This window comes from Coptis chinensis, chromosome 2, assembly GCF_015680905.1.
Source record: "Coptis chinensis isolate HL-2020 chromosome 2, ASM1568090v1, whole genome shotgun sequence".
Lineage (NCBI taxonomy): Eukaryota > Viridiplantae > Streptophyta > Magnoliopsida > Ranunculales > Ranunculaceae > Coptis > Coptis chinensis.
The window spans coordinates 68,348,565-68,364,994 of NC_141457.1; the positions used below are offsets into that span (position 1 = coordinate 68,348,565).

The 16,430-nt window shown below is 36.3% G+C and overlaps 1 protein-coding gene across 1 annotated transcript; it reads left to right on the plus strand.

Annotated features, from left to right (window-relative positions):
• Positions 1-8,717: 8,717 nt before the first annotated feature.
• LOC147517372 (uncharacterized) lies at positions 8,718-9,604 on the plus strand. Its single transcript, XM_086593574.1, has 3 exons — positions 8,718-8,763; positions 8,874-8,928; positions 9,052-9,604. The coding sequence occupies exons 1-3, from the start codon at positions 8,718-8,720 to the stop codon at positions 9,602-9,604; spliced, it is 654 nt and encodes a 217-aa protein (XP_086449700.1).
• The last annotated feature ends 6,826 nt before the right edge of the window (positions 9,605-16,430 follow it).

The window sequence follows — 16,430 nt, forward strand, 5'->3', positions numbered from 1 at the left end:
TTCAAGTCATTTACATTCAAGTCTTGTCTTTACTTTTTGTTTTTCAATTCAATCTGTTTTTCATTTCAAATTTATGTTTTGATCTTAAATCAAAGATTTTCATTTAAAGTTTACGTTTCCATTTTCACTACAAGTTTTCAATCTTTAATAAAGTTGTTTTATTTTGAGTAGTTCATTCAATACAAGTAGAGTTCATAAAAACAAGTTCTAAAAGCTAAGAGTACTACCTTTTCTCCTTCATAACTCCCATTCAATCTAAGTTCTAAACAGTTTATGGTGAACATCAATCAAATAATCTTTGAAAAACTTACCACAAAACTAATAACTTCAAACAACTTGGGGATAGACGGCCTTTGAAGTCTGATGTTTGGGCCAACAATTTTAGGGGTGTTGGAAGGAAGTTTGATGGTGTTGGTGACTTTCGTATCAAGGTGATGCAATCACTACTAAAAAAGGGGCTTTTTATGACAGTTGTTTTTTTTTCTATCTTGACAGCTTTGTTGAAAACCGTTATGATACATATCCCAGTGATATTTTTATGATGGTTATTACAATATTGTGACGTGTATGACAAAGACGTCAAGAAAATATGATGATTTTATGACGGGTATTCTAAAATAGTCAAATTAGCAATATAATAAAACATTGTACTTAAAAATTTGTTGACAGTTTTGTCCAATTTTTAACAAAATTAAGACAGATGTCATAAATTTTTATGATGTGCTTATAATATACTTCTAAGTTGGTCATTTGTGTGCGTTCGTTTCATTGTTTTGGACCTCTCGAGTTAAGCGTCTAGAGTCGAGAGAAGGTGATAAGAGCCCAAAACTGTAGTTTTAACCCTGTAACAGACATACTTTTAGACCAATTATGTGAGTAATAATTAAGAGTTAATACTGATTACGTGTTTTTATGCATTTCAGGCTTCAAAGTCCATTATGTGCAGAAATGTGCCACTTTAGCGAGATAAAGGAGCAAAGGTCGGTTACTAAGGAGTTCCGTGATTAAAGGCTAAGATTCAAGAAGACAAAGCCTTTCTAAAGCCCGATCAAAAGCTGAAAAGTCGACGTGGGCAGAAACAGCACACAAAGTCAGCAGAACTTCTGAAGGCCATATCTTTGGACTCAGACCTCAGAATGGGGCCTACCTTATGTCAAAACGACCGGCTTGGAAAGAGATTTCCAATGGTCTAAGCCGTGATCCAATCAGAGGAGCAGAAGTGGATGAAAAGTCTGTTGAAGCCAACTGCAGCTGAAGAGGCCTTTTTGGACTGAAAGAATTGGGTTTTGGGCCTGATTCTCTGGCCCAAAACATGGCTCCAAGCCCATGCACGATTTTTGGATTTGGAAGTATAAAAACAAAAGCTTAGCTCTTTGTTAATGGTAGATAGGTTAGAGTAAAAAGTAGCCATTAAAGTAGCTTCTAGATCTAGTTTTTATTTAATTGTTTTTAATTAAGTTTAATTTCAAATCCAATTCTTGTTTTAGATTAAACTATTAGAATCATTACTCTTAATTAGTTTGATTAATAAAATAGCTAGTTGTTAAATTTCGATTCTTGTCATTTACATTTGTGTTAGATCTGATTCATTTATTACTTGTTATTCATTTCTTAGTTATTAATTAGATTTTAATTATTGTTTAATTTAGATTAGTAAATTTCAATTCTTTATATCATGTTTAGTTTAAATTTAATCGGAAATGATTGCGTAATGATTCTCGGCTAAACCTCCATTAGAGGGGTTGAGAAGCCTTGATGAAAGCTTGATTCCGACTATCGTAGAATCGTCGTAATTTCCTTTCCACTCTAGAAACGATTAGTTCACCATGAGAATGGGTTTAATCGTTCACATGCTAGTTATGAATTGGTAGGAATGCCATGTGTAATTAGGGATTAGGAAGAACCAATTGTTCTGCGGCGCGCTCAATTCGGATTACTGACGATTAAATGGTTAATAGGATTAAGTCGAGTTAAGGTGGAATCAATCCCCCTCTAACTCCTTATCATAGAATCAACGTAGCATTCCCTTAGTTATTTTGATAACCGACTAGTTGCATCTTGTGGGTAGTTGCATCGTAGTCTAGTTGCCTTTTCATAAATCTCTCATTAGACCTTAAGTAGAGTAATTACACGTGATAACAAGAATGCGGAAGGACTAGGAGTGGAACGAATCACTCTACTCCACTATATCTCATAGGATTGAGAGTAGAAACTTTGATAAATTAGACACATAAGATTAGTTTTAGTTTACTTACATTTTGAGTTTCATCGTTCATTTCGTAGGTAAGCTATTTAATTTTATCATTTATCAGAAGGTCTCACCAAAAAAGAAAGTTAAAGAAAAAACTGAAGTTCCCACATCAAAATAATTTTGAAACAAATTGAATAAATTGAGAAAAATGAAGATTTTCGTTCGAACTTGACATGGAACTTGAACGAAAGAGATGTTCACAAAGAGCTACCTTTAGACTCTTTTCCTCTATGATCTTTTGTTTGGTGAAAAATTATATTCGATTCTCCAGTACAGGTACCGAATCCAACTACTTTCGAAGATTATTGCTGCATGTCTTGAGAAGAAGTCAGGGCTCTATTTTTGCCCGACTTATTGCAAAGTAGTGAGTTTTCTTTTCCATTTTTTTTTCCAGCCTTTTTATTAATGTTTTTATATAAAAAGAAAGTTAGTACTCTACATCTTGTTATCACTAACTTGAATGTATTGATCTAAAAGTTGGTATTTTTTATCAAAACTTTCAAAACAGGGAGTTGTTGCATTAATTAAAATGCTTATATCGCTGTTAAATTGTTGATTCTAGTATTCTATATATAGTAGTCTAAAAGTTTTTCAACACTTGGGGTTTCTTTTTTTTTTTGGGTGGTAGATGTTTGATAAAATGCTGAGATGGGGTTTTCAGTGTGCAATATGGTTATACAGAGCTTACCAGGTATTTTGAGTCTGTTGTATAGCTACCGTTGATTTACAACCCGGTCTTTTATATTGGGGTTAACTATTCGTCGAAAGGCACCCATTCAAGTTAAGGATGGCTGATTAGCAAGGCATAGCCTCTTAGGGGATTCATAAATACATAAGAATTTGAATCCAAGGATGCTCCTATGGCTTACTACTGCTGAGCAGGATCATATGATTTTATTAGGCAAGCCTTGGCTGCAACAGGCCAAGGTAGGTGATTCAACATTAGGCTGAAGGGACCATACCATGGCTTTGAAATGCCAAGCCGGGTGTTGATCCACTTAGGCGGGGGATACTATTATACCATGCCACAGATAATTTTAGCACCTCGGGTGAAAAACGCTCCACCTGGGAAAACTTCTTGAACAAGCCAAGATAGGAGTACTAAGATGTGCTCGCGTGGACATACCACGATCTTAAAGGCATCCCTTTTTTATATTTGCAAGCACAAATCAGATGCGGGAGGTAAGGCACCAAGCATGTGAAACAAAGGCCTAGACGAATGAACCCAATTATGCTGAGACAGTGGAAAAGGAGATTAAACGAATGCTTGATGTCGGTATCATATTCAGAGTTAGCACGAGCTATTGGCCCAATAGTTCTTAATAAAAAAAAAATGAGAAAAGTTTGCTATCTATGAATCAAGGTAGACTTTAGAGAACTTCACAAGGTGACAAAGAAGGATCCCATCCCTTCCCGTTGTCGTTCCAAGATGTGATCTTAGAAGAGGGAATGACATGAACAGCGCATATGAAAGGTTATTCCAGAATCGACGTTCATATCACCGAATAGGATAAGTTACCACCTTTATCATATCGTCTTGGATTTATGCCTACAACCGGATGCCATTTTTATTGTGTAATGGAGTCATCATTCTCTTTGAGAAGATTACTTACACTTACTCTAAAGCCTATGGCCTATAAGGATTGACTTGGATGATTAGAGTGTCTTCGGAAAAGGGGTAGAGCACTTGGAACAGCTCAACAAAGGAGTGCTTAGGCGTCTGTCACGCGGCTTGTCCCTGAATCCACAGAAGTGTAAGTTCTTAATGAACCAGGGATGAGGACACAAAGTCGTTAAGGATTACGAGAGGACCCGTGAAGGTGATCTTGGAAATGATGACGCCTGTGAATGTAAAAGGAGTCAGGTCCTTCCTGGGACACATTATTACCGGCATTTTCGAAATGATTTAGCTATGGCCCCTAGACTTGTTATTGAATACTGGGCATGTTGTAAAACCTATGTAACTAATGTGCAGAACGCCTTTAGTAAAGGCTTACATGGATGGTATATTTGGAATTAAAAAGGGCAAGAACGAAATTGTATATTATACAAATAGTGAAAGTTTTCCTGATCCTAAAGTTGAGGTGGGAGGTGCATCGAATTGAAGATGGGAGTCATGGTTATGGAAAGATCTTATTTTTTCCATGGCACATCTTATTTTCAACCTATCAATGTTGATATTTTTTTCCCGTTATGTATCACAACAAAAAGAAAGTAAGTTTACATGGTAAATCTTGTGACAGGAAAGATCTCAAAGTGTCTAGGAATGAAAGGCAATGCAAGCACAACATTCTGTTTACTTGAGATATTAATACAGAGCTTGTCAATGAGGTGTAGTTTAAATTTTTATGTGTTACTTTATGATGCTAGTTTCTCTAGGTACATTCACACATGTGCAAGCCATGCCTGAAAAGGATATGTTCTAGTCTCATGGATCAAATGGATATGTTCTAGTCTCATCACCAACAGTATGCATTATTCCTCCAAATACTTCTATTATTTTAAATCATTCTGAGCTAGCATCTTATACCCTCGACTACCCCTTTCTTATTGTTAGGTTGGGTCCATTCGAACAGGAAGAACGTTGAAAGGAAAGAAGCAACCTCCCGTATGTAAAGTGGTGAGATATGAGCTTCCTTTAATACTTTATCCTTAACTCTGTCTTGTAGGTATTACTTACTGAATTCTTAATTGGTATATACTTAACACAATAAAGTAGTGAAATCATCTTTCTTTCTTTCTTTCTTTCTTTCTTTCTTTCTTCTTTATTTATTTATATTATTATTACCTTAAACTTATATGTTTTGAGTTGTTTACTTGCATATTGTAATGACTTGGTATTTTATCTAAGGGTAATCCGGTCATTTTATATGTTAGTTCGGGGTTACTATATAATATGTTGTAGACTGATCTGGGTGACGAGTGTGTTGGCACTGTCCTTGTTCTTGAAGTCGATAATCGCTAGTGTCTAGTGGTGTATGTCTCACGGTGTGGCTATGATTATTCCGGGCGTGGTTGTTTATATTTGTCTCTGTGTTGTACAATCACTGCCAAGAAGATAAGAGCTTATATTTGGCCTTTAACTTGGTGGCGGCAAAGAGTATATATTTAAGAGCTTACAGGTGGAGAGTCTCTATCTCTATGTAACATTTCTAAATTAAACTTGGCAGCCCACAACTCTTTGCGATCCAGCTGCAATTTGGAAGAAAGCTAATTAAGGATATTAGCAAGCATTCCTCAACACCAGGTAAGTGTTTTGTGTTTCCATTTAACTGGTCTGCCTTGTGAACGGTATTATTAGCTATGTCCGCTAGATATAAATTTTATTGTTGCGGCATATTATTCTTAGTACGTTAAATTGATTAAATGGTATTCTTTTTATTTATGGATGATCAACTGTTATAGCTCTGTTGAAATAATGCAAGTGGTAATTAATTGGTGGTGGTCTAGTTTTATTTTTATTAACATTGAGAATATTGGTATTATTATTATTAACACATATATCGAATTGAATGAGATTTACTTTCTATATTTCTGACCAATACATTTTCAAGAATTTTGCCGGGTATAGTACGAAAAGGTTTAATCAAAGGAGGAGGGACAAATAGGTCCCTCCCGATAGAGATTGATTAGCAAAGGTTAATTCACTCTAGATAATGAAGGTGAAACCTTGGAAGCTTAAGGACTTGCCTAGTAGATCTTCGGGGATACAAAGTGCATAACGCGGTATGATGTGATAGCATGAATACCGATTCAAGGTTGGGAATTGGTTAATTAGGGGACGTTACATAATTAGAACATAAGTGAGGAACCCATACCGCCTTTCTCATCAGAAATGGCTTTAATTCCTTCCCATAGTACCTTACACCGCAATAGGAGAACTACGATTGTCTTGATCCCTAAATGGGTACATAGGCAGCCACCCAGCTCAGCCGCTTCCATAGGAAAACCCCTACTCCTTTGCGAAAGGAAACCGAATGTTTAATATTCCTTTATCGCTGTTGAAGTTGGGCATGAGAAATATATAATTGTACGTGTTATGCATGGATATATTGAATTATATTTAATGCCAACGTTTTTCTTGAGATTATGTTAATCGATGCACTTACGAGGATTTAATAAGGAAACGGTAAGTGGTATTAAGCAGCTAAAGGTATGTGTTAATCTCGTCTTTTGTTTAATTGTACGTGTTATGCTTGGATATATTGAATTATATTGAATGCTAACATTTTTCTTGAGATTATGTTAATCGATGCACTTACGAGGATTTAATAAGGAAACGGTAAGTGGTATTAAGCAGCTAAAGGTATGTGTTAACCTCGTCTTTTGTTTTCAATTTCATTTCAAGTTGATTATTATATATTGACTACGTATCCAACGTTAAGCGTTGGAGTATCTTCACAGGGATAAACAGGTGCTCCCATAAGACAAGAAAAGGCGTACGGGCAAAGTTAAGAACAATTTAACGTGAATGAAGCGCACTCTAAGTGATACAACGGTTCATTTACCTATTTATTTTAATTTCAACTTTATTCCTTCTAAGAGCATGTTGTAATAATTTATAATTTATTTATTGTCTTTAAGAATGAATCCATGTTAGAATGCATCCATTAGGTAGGAATTATGATGTTGATGAGCGTTCCAAGTGTGAAAGACCGATCTAGAGTAAGAGATTGGTTTTGGGGCGCTGCAACTACTTGATTTAACTGGCATTTGTCGAGATGGTTAAGTAGTTGGTGCCACGAATCAATATTTTTTAATAGTTGGGTTTACGACTGAGGTTTTAATATATTAAATGGAAGTATATTATTTGATTTTCAGGTTATGACAGGTTGTAAATTTATGAAATTTTGGAAATACAGAGGAAATTCTGTAGAAATTTCTTTGAACGTGATGTTCAAAGGGGTGTTTTATATTTTAGTTGTAGTTGGACTCATGTGAGTCAAAACCGCTCAAGTCTTGGTTTATTAGATGGTTGAATTTTTGGATCGAGCTCTTTTATCTGAATATTCAATTGTCCGAAAAATCAGGGCGCTACACATATGGATGCATGACCTAAGGATTTCCTAATTGTTATTTTATTTTTCATTTTGTCGAGATGAGTAGTCTTTATTAGTAGAATGCATGCCTAGTGCCTACCAGCTTTCATCTAAGTTCTGAATATTAAGTTTCAATTTAAGATTGAAGTCTATCTAAACTCTGTTGTTAAATGAAACAGGCAGCGTATGTGCCATTTGTTTGTTGCCTTGAAGAATGGAGGTGGTCTATACTGCATCAACTTGGGAATTTTCTAACAAGGTTTTCTTTCTAGCTAGTTGTAAGTTCAATGTAATGTATATTTTTTGTATTGTATTTTTCTTTTGGAGGAAAATGTAAGTACAATGATAGAATGAACACTATATTCTTGAATAGGAGTGATGGTGTACATGTGCATTTTATGGAGCAATTTGTTTTTTTAAATGTGTTGTTTTGGCAAGTTCTACAGGGGTGTTGTTATTACGCAGTATTTTTGGCAGGAAAAATATAATAATAATATATTTTTTTTAAAAAAAAGAAAAAAAAAAAAAGATGACGGTTTTAGAAGAACTATCATAGTGTAAACTATTTGCTGACATTTTTTGTTCTATAAAATGACTGTTCCACTGTAGTCAATGGTCATTTCTTGACGGTTGCAACTATAATTTATGACGGTTACATATGAGGTGTCATAGTAAAATTTACCTACTATGACGCTTTAAAGGCTAATATATGTCATAATAGGAGGAACTTTTAAGACGCCTTTCTATGAACTGTCATAACTTTAATGACGGTTTTGGTTGACTTTTTATGACACCCCCAGTAATGACGACTAGTTTTTCAATTAGAAAGTGTCATGATATGTATTTCATGACAACTAAAAGTTGTCATAAAAAGCCCTTTTTTTAGTAGTGAATACTCGATCAAGACTGGTTATTTGTATAAGTTTGCTAAGAATGATGGACATAGAGCTACTGTTGTGCATGATACTCATGAGGATTCTGGTTGTAAGTGGAATGTGCATGCATCAGAGGCGTTTGTATTTTTAATATTAGGAAGATGAATCATAAGCACACGTGTGGCATGGTATGCAAGGACAAAATGAATCACTTGATGTCAAGCAATCTCATTAAGGATTTAATCCTCGAGATTGTTTGAATTAGGCCTACAATAAAGCCTCTATAACTTATGGAATTAATCAAACTGGATTACTAGATGAAGATTACCTACTACTTAATTCGTGTATACTGCTAAAACTAGAGCACTCAAGGACATCAATGGAAAGGACGGCTTGCCTTATTATCATTTAACATGGTTCATTGAAGGTATAAAGAAAGACAACGACCCAGGCAGCCACATTGTTCTTGATGTTAATGGAAGCACTCACAAATTTGAGAGGGTTTTCATTTGTTATGAGGCTTGTAAACATGGTTTCAAGTTTTGTTGACCAATGATTTATCTTGATGGTACATTTTTGAAGGCCAAGTTCAAAGGATGTTTGCTCTCGGCGACTACAAAGAATGGCACGTGCAATTATGAAATTTTGCTTGTATGTTAATTTTCGTCTCATCTTTGATTTTGTTCTTTTGGCGTTTTGCTTTGTTAGGTATGTTTTCGCTCGCAATTGTTCTAGTTGATGTTGAGAACTATTCAAATTGGGAGTACGTGGTTTCTGAAAAATCTCAAATTAGTCATGGATGGAGATAGAAGTATGTTTTTCTGAGTGATAGGCACTCTGGCCTTTTCAAGAACATTCCTATTGTGTTTCCTGGTTCGTTCCATAGCTACTGGCTTTGGCATCTGAAAAATAATTTTGCTACTGCTGTGTCTATAAGGAACTCACTTTTGAAAGACATCTTCAAAAGTCTTGAAGACTGCGCAACCACTCCCACTCATGCAGAGTATCAGAAATTTATGGTGCAATTGAGGAATCTTGGTGGTGAAGCTATTGATAAATTCTTGGCTAGAGTACCATATGAACATTGGGCACACGCATACTTCCAAGGATGTCGATATGGAGAGAGATGTTCAACTCTTGCTGAGTGTTTTAATTCTTGGATAGAAGTGGAGAGCTTTTTGCCTTTCAAAGGATTGTTAAATGAGATTCTAAAGAGGATAATGAAGTTTATGGACCAACGTCGGGAATGGTGCAAGACTTGGATTATGATTCTCTGTCCAAATATGGAAGATATCATAGCCAAGAAGATTCAACATGCTCGGTTGTTGAAGGTTCTAAGAACTAGTGAGTATGTGTATGAAGTTACCGAGGGAGATGTTTCTCATAACGTTGACTTGCATTATATGCGATGTAGCTGTAGGTATTGGGAGCTAGAATGACGGTTTCCCATGTATTCATGGGGGAGCTAAGATCTTGACTAAGGGTGGCTCTTTGCTATCATATGTGGATCCGACATTTCACATCACCTCCTATTCCTAATCTTAATCCCATTATATTAACGCTAGTGCAAACGCTGAAATGCCTAGAGAACTCCCTGAAATTGCAGATATTTTACCACCTGATATAAGGAAAGCGTCGGAGAGACCAAAGAAAAAGAGGATAGAAAGTATTGGTGCGAGTAGGAAAAAGATTCACACATCCCACTCCACTGAGATAATCTCGAATGAACCTTGTTGTTTTATTCGGCCAAATTTCTTTCACTGTCCCAGTACGTTGTATGCAAATGCCTCTCACGGGTAGCCCAAACGTAACAGCAATATCCTCCGTTGTGAGCTGTACGTTGATAGGCACCCAAATTTGTGGTTTAAACCCCTTAAGAACACTTCATTTGGGTCAATTGTGTTTATAATAATGTGAATGAATCACCATTTACTCCCTTTTGTAGTTTCAGGATTTGGAATTGAGTATGTGTAAAAATAAGTCAAATTTGCATGGAAATGGAGCCAAGTTGATTACTAGAAGAATTCCATGGACTTAAGCCTAGATTCAAGATGAAAAAGCCTTCAAAAATCCCAAGTCAAATAAATCAAGAAAAAGTTAACCCGGATAACAAAAAGGCTTACACGTTAACAAAAATTCAAATAGGTATAACGTTTCACTCGGACCTCGGATTAAGGCCTATTATATGTCGAAACGACCGACTCGAGAAGATCTTTCCAGTGAAATGATGCTCATTTGCACAGGGCCAAGACAAATGGACAATAATAGTGCTACAGTACAATACATGCTCATTTAACACATTTTGGGATTGTATGTAATGTAATGGACTCTAGTGATATTTTTTGCCTATTAACTAACCCACACATGTAACCCTTTTATCTTATATATCTAGTTTTCATGTCTTTAATTCTTAGTGTAAGAGTAGTTCCAATGACAATTGGCTAACTCCTCCTCTTAGGGAGGGTTTAATGAATCCAATTGGAGGAGAAAACTTCATTTTAATGGAAGTAGATCTTGTATAAGGTTTTCACAAGTTCTTTCTCCATGTTAAGCTCCAAAATAACTAATGTGGATAAGGAACTAAGGATTACAAGGATCATTTAGAGATAAAAATCTCTCCTTTTTCCTTCATACTAGTTGAGTCTAATATAGAGATAGAAAGTCTCTTCTAGGGATCAAAAGTTACACATTTATTTTGGTTTGTCTCTAAATCAAAGTAAATGTAAAGACTTACAAGTGTTAAATCTTTTTAAATGGAGGATTCAACTCTAATGGTGAAGTTGAATCTTTCCCATCTCTCTCCCTCTTAAAATTTCAATTGTTTTACAAATTTTTGTTTTAAAATCTCAAAAATCAAACAACCCAAAATTTTCTCTCTTCCCCCAATTTTCTTATTCTTGTTTGAAATATTTCCAACTTGTTTTGAAGTAAAAGACAACCAACCCCACTAAAATCTATGAATCATATGTGTAGGTCTCAAAGCTTAAAGACTTTCATATCTTTCGAGTAATGCTTCAAAAGTTGAAGAATCATATTTGTGGATAACCGAACATGCGTATTGCCAAACGCTTCTTTATATAAACATTTAAATATGCAAGAAAAAGGTGTCTTCTCCATAGTTGATGCATGTGTGTGCCACTCCAAAATCTTTGTTCTTGTTTAGCTTTGCAATCAAGTCAATCACTTGTGAGAAGCTGCACCAAATTTTTTGTTGCTCACCTTTAACATAATCTCATTTTCCCTTTGTCAAAACAAGTGAAGCAACTTCATTCTCCTCTCCATTATTTGTCACAATTCCTCTTTGCTTTCTTCTCTTCTTGGGCCGAGTTTTTTTCGTGCCTTTTCTTGCCACCGTTGTATCTTTTTCGCTCGCTTGTCTTTTGTTGTCAACTCTTTTTCTTTTTTCCACTCTTTTTAGGTACAACAACAAAATCATGTACGTTCCGACACCTGCATGAAATACTAAAATGCTTTAGGAAAATTATATAGTCATCCATTTGCAACATGATATAAATAGACATTAAAAACCAATTAAAATAGGTGTATATGATACACATGCAGGGACTAACACACGTGCATACACCAATATGATATAAACACACATGCATACACTAGTGTGTATGTGAAATTCTATGAAAAAAACACAAAAAATATGCACATGCATAGACACCTTCTTTGATTCCAGTATGTATATAGGTAATGCACATGCAAAGATCGGAACATATGTCAAAGAATATAAATGTAGTTTTACCTCGTCATCAGTTTCTTCTTCATCACTTTGTTCACCATCATTGCCTTCAATTTGGTGTTGATTGTCATCACTTTCTTCACCATCACCATCATCATTTTCTTCTTCATTCTCATCATCAGTTTCATAAGTAATAAGTTCTCTTGACTTGTCCTCATTATTCAAAACACTATGAGCATGACAATAATAATCATCATTCGTAACACACTTCAACTCTTTATAGTGAGTTGTTTCTCCACTATTATAGAATCTTATGTTTGGATCTATGTCTACTTCATTTTGTTCTCTAGATCGAAACTTTGAGTTTCAACTTCCTCTGATGATCTGTCTACACCAACAAACAATAATAAGATACAAATGATTGACAACTTCTCAAAAAATAATAAACTTTTTTAATGTAATAACCCTGAAAAATTTGTGACACTTCATTCACTAATTTCATGCAAATACCACACACAAGCAAATAAGTTTATGCATCATGCAGACAACTTTTTGCATGTAAATTCGTCGCTCAAATTAGTTGTAAATAAAAGTAAAAATCAAATAACAACATGCAAATTATAAATTATTCTAATTCTTTTCAAACAACTAACTCACATATTTACATACAATAAAAATATAAATAAAAAAATTCACAAAAGCTAGGATTTTACCTTTAATGATAATTCATCTTTTTCATTGTATGCATCTTCATTGCTTCCCAAATCTTTATCACTATGTTGATCCAAACTTCTCATTGTCAAATTATTAGAAATTAGGGCTTTCAACTTTTGTAGATTAGAGTTTAAATCGGGTATTGGAAGAAATTTAAGGTTGTGCGTTGATAAGCACCCAAAACCGTAACATTAAACCCCGAGAGACATAGCATTTTGGTCGATTATGTGTTTAATAATTATGTAATAATTATATTTTCGTACTTTTGCAGGTTTCCGCATTTAAAATGAATATAATGATAAAACATGCATCGAAGTATGGGATTACTGGAATATTTGAAGTTTCCCACTCAACCCCAGTGAAGCCCAACAGAGCCTGACTAGAGCCAAAGTTTCCAAAATAACAAAACCAGTGCAGAACGGGTCCACATATAAAGAAGCAAAGAACTTCCAAAAGCTCAAATCGATAAATCGAGTCTTGACGCGTTGGCTAGTGAACTGCCAGAGCGACCAGGGCGACAAACTCTATGCAAAGACAGAAAGTTGCAAAAATGCCAAAATCGGCGCCGCCACTACACACTAAGTGGACCCACTCTGCGGGCCCAAAAGGCATGACGAGTCAGCATAGGCAGGTGGCAAGTAATGGTCACAAATTTGTGCCACCTTGCAATGAGAAAGATACGTACCAATTCAATGTTTGAATTGAATTGGGCTAAAAGACGAAACTAAAACATATAAAGACAAAACCTTATCAAGCTAAATGACAAAATTTAAAACAGGTAAAACAAAACTTTGATTCTCAAAGTTTTGAACATTTCAATTAGCTAACATACAAACCTGATTAAATGTTGGGATTTCACGTGAAGGGTCTTCCTTTATATATATATGAGGGGTAGCCTTCATTATTTTAAAACTTCAAAGATTTTATGCTCTAGCTTCCGCTTAGCAGTAGTTAGTTTTAATTCAGCACTTACATTCCGTCATTTTCATTCCAGCAGCTTAAATATTGTAAGTCATTTTACCCTTAATAACAGTCATTTCTTTTCTAGTTTAATTCCTGTCCTGCATTTATTTACTTAATGTATACAGCAAGTTTTATTATTCCTTCAATGACCATAAGCTAATCCCCCCCCCCCTCAGGGGGAGGGTTATGCTGCTCGTGTGAGAATCCGGATTTGACTCGTTAATATTCTAGAATTGCTACTTAAGAATTAGGCATAGATTAGACATCCGGTACCAAAATGACTGAGACTGTACAAATTTGGAGTGCTGATACTCCAGAACAGTCTCGGGCGCGACCCAAAATGTCTCGCGCGCGACTCTATGGTGTCACACAGCTCTCTAATTTGTCCAGCTGATGTGGAATCGAGCCAGGAGCTGAAATGATATTCCAGAGATGAAATAATAGTTCAACTCCTTATGCTAGTGTGATGCGGCTCAGAGATGTGGGCATGCGCTAGGGATCAATACTCGACGTCGTCTCCAAACACGAGACGAATTAGAGATGTGGTGATGTGGTAATATAAACTGTTGAAAAAATGATTCTTGCATGAGTATGATTAACTCTCTCCCTGTTCTCTATCTTGTTTATCTAAATATAAATCACCGTAGTAATTTACATTATTTGCATTCTTCAAGTAATTTAATTAAAACCAACTAAAAAACCTAAAATCCTACTCACCAAAAGTTGTAATTCCAGTTGTGAACCTTTTCCGATCCCTAAGGTTCGGACGATCTCTTACTCGACCTGTCCTACCAAACCCACGTGAGTAAGGTAACTTGACTAAAACGTATGACTATACGGACTTTGGACTTGGGACTTTGGTCTTTAGACTTCGGACTTCGGACTGTGGACCTCGGACTTAATTAATCAAGAAAACCAATAAACGTTACAATTAAATGCGTTTTATCAAATGGCGACGCTGCACGCCGAAGGACTCTGGACTTAACGTAATAACTGGAACACATCACGTAAAACCCCTTCCCCTACCTCTTCATTTTTTTAAATTTCCATTTCTTTTACGATACTAACGTGTTACGTAACTGTTTGCCTTAACTTTTTCTACTAACAAATATCTGTGAACCAAGTTTTGTTTAATTTTATTAGCACAGTTTAAGTATTCCGTAGGAACTTGAAGTACTGAACTGACAAAAGAGTCTCAGACGAGACTAAATTAGTAGCGCGAGAGACTAACCTAGAGTATCAACACTCCGGTTTTCAGGTACAGGCCACTTTCCTTTTCACTCTTTTGGACTCTCTTGTCCGGTTTAGCAAGTAAGTTCACAAGCTCGGGGTTAGTTCGATGCGTTAATGCGAGGAATCGTGGGACACCGTGTTTCAAATCCTTAAACTCCTCAAACTTTGTCGAGGATATTATTTGGTTGTTACTATAACCTGTTTTACCTTGCATGTTTGTGTGTGGCATAAGAACTTTTTGCATATAAATGTGGTTCGTCATTACATATTCACGTTAACACGATCAATATGATTCGAATATATTTGGATGTATGTGTAGTTTCAAACCACCTGCTTAGAATATTTTTGTATGTGTATGTTACATCAATTCTCGTACGCAGTTGCAAGAAAAGGACGACCCAAGATGATAGGAATGGAGTCACAGGCCACTTCAGTATCTAAAATGACAAAATCAACCGGGTAGTAAAAATCTTGGACCTTGACTATGACGTTCTCTACTATGCCCTTTGGGTACTTGATGGAGCGATCCGCGAGTTGCAGAGTCATATTGGTAGGTTTTAATTCATGAAGACCTAACTTCTTAAATAAGTAGTAGGGAAGTAAGTTAACACTGGCACCTAGGTCTAAAAGTGCGGTAGCGGTATACTTTTAAGCCCAACGCGTGCATAAAATACTGGTTGGTCGACTTGGGTCCTTATACTTTACCACACCATTGGTAGTGGTAATCGAGGGAAACTGCTCAGTGAGGAACGCTTGTTGAGGAACATTCGTACGTCGTTTGGTGGTGCACATGTCCTTTAAAAACTTGGCATGCTTGGGTAAATGCTTAAGCGCATCTAGGAAAGGTAAGTTTATGGTCAAATTTTTGAAAGTTTCACGGATCTCATCGAAATGCTCGTCACATTTGTTCTTTACCAAACGGGCAGGGAACGAAGCTTTTGGGCGGAATCGCGCATAAGGATCAATGGCATCTTTCCCCAGGGACGTGGGTGTAGAATTGGAAGGCACAACTTCGTCCGTTATAGGTTGCGAGGTAGTAGTTGGAAGGACGTCAGCCGTGGTTTCCGTCGATTCCTCCTCTGGCATAAGTATTTTATTGTCGATGGTTCGGCCAGAATGAAGAGTGGTAATGGAATTTACCTCACCATGGCTTGGATTACTAGATCCTGGTGCATTGTTGAGTTCAAAGGCAGTGTTTGTAGGCTTAGGGTTTGAACCGCTTGGCGGGGAACACGCCTTTTGACTTTTATCCCGAAAGCAACAAAATCGAGAGACCGTTGGATAGAAGCTAGGATTTGATTCGTTGATTCATGTATGTCGAGAAAAGTTTCAATTTGTTTTATCGGTTGTGAATTGTACCCGGTGAGCGGGGAACTAGTTCACGGTTATTATTCTACGGGTTGATTTTGGTAGCCATATCCTTGATTAGTGGGAACAAGGTTCGCGGTTGTTTTGGTACCCTATATTTGCATTGTTGGGAAAATTACTTTGCCCTTTGCCGGAATTGCGGGAGGATTTCCTTGGCGATAGGAATTGTAGTTCGCAGTTGTCGTCTGAGAACGCGTTGTTGATACCGGAGGAGCTTGTTGTTAGGCGGGGGTGCCCAAGCTAAATTCGGATGTTGTCGCCAAGGTGCATTAGGGACGTTGAAAGCACAAGCCTCTTCA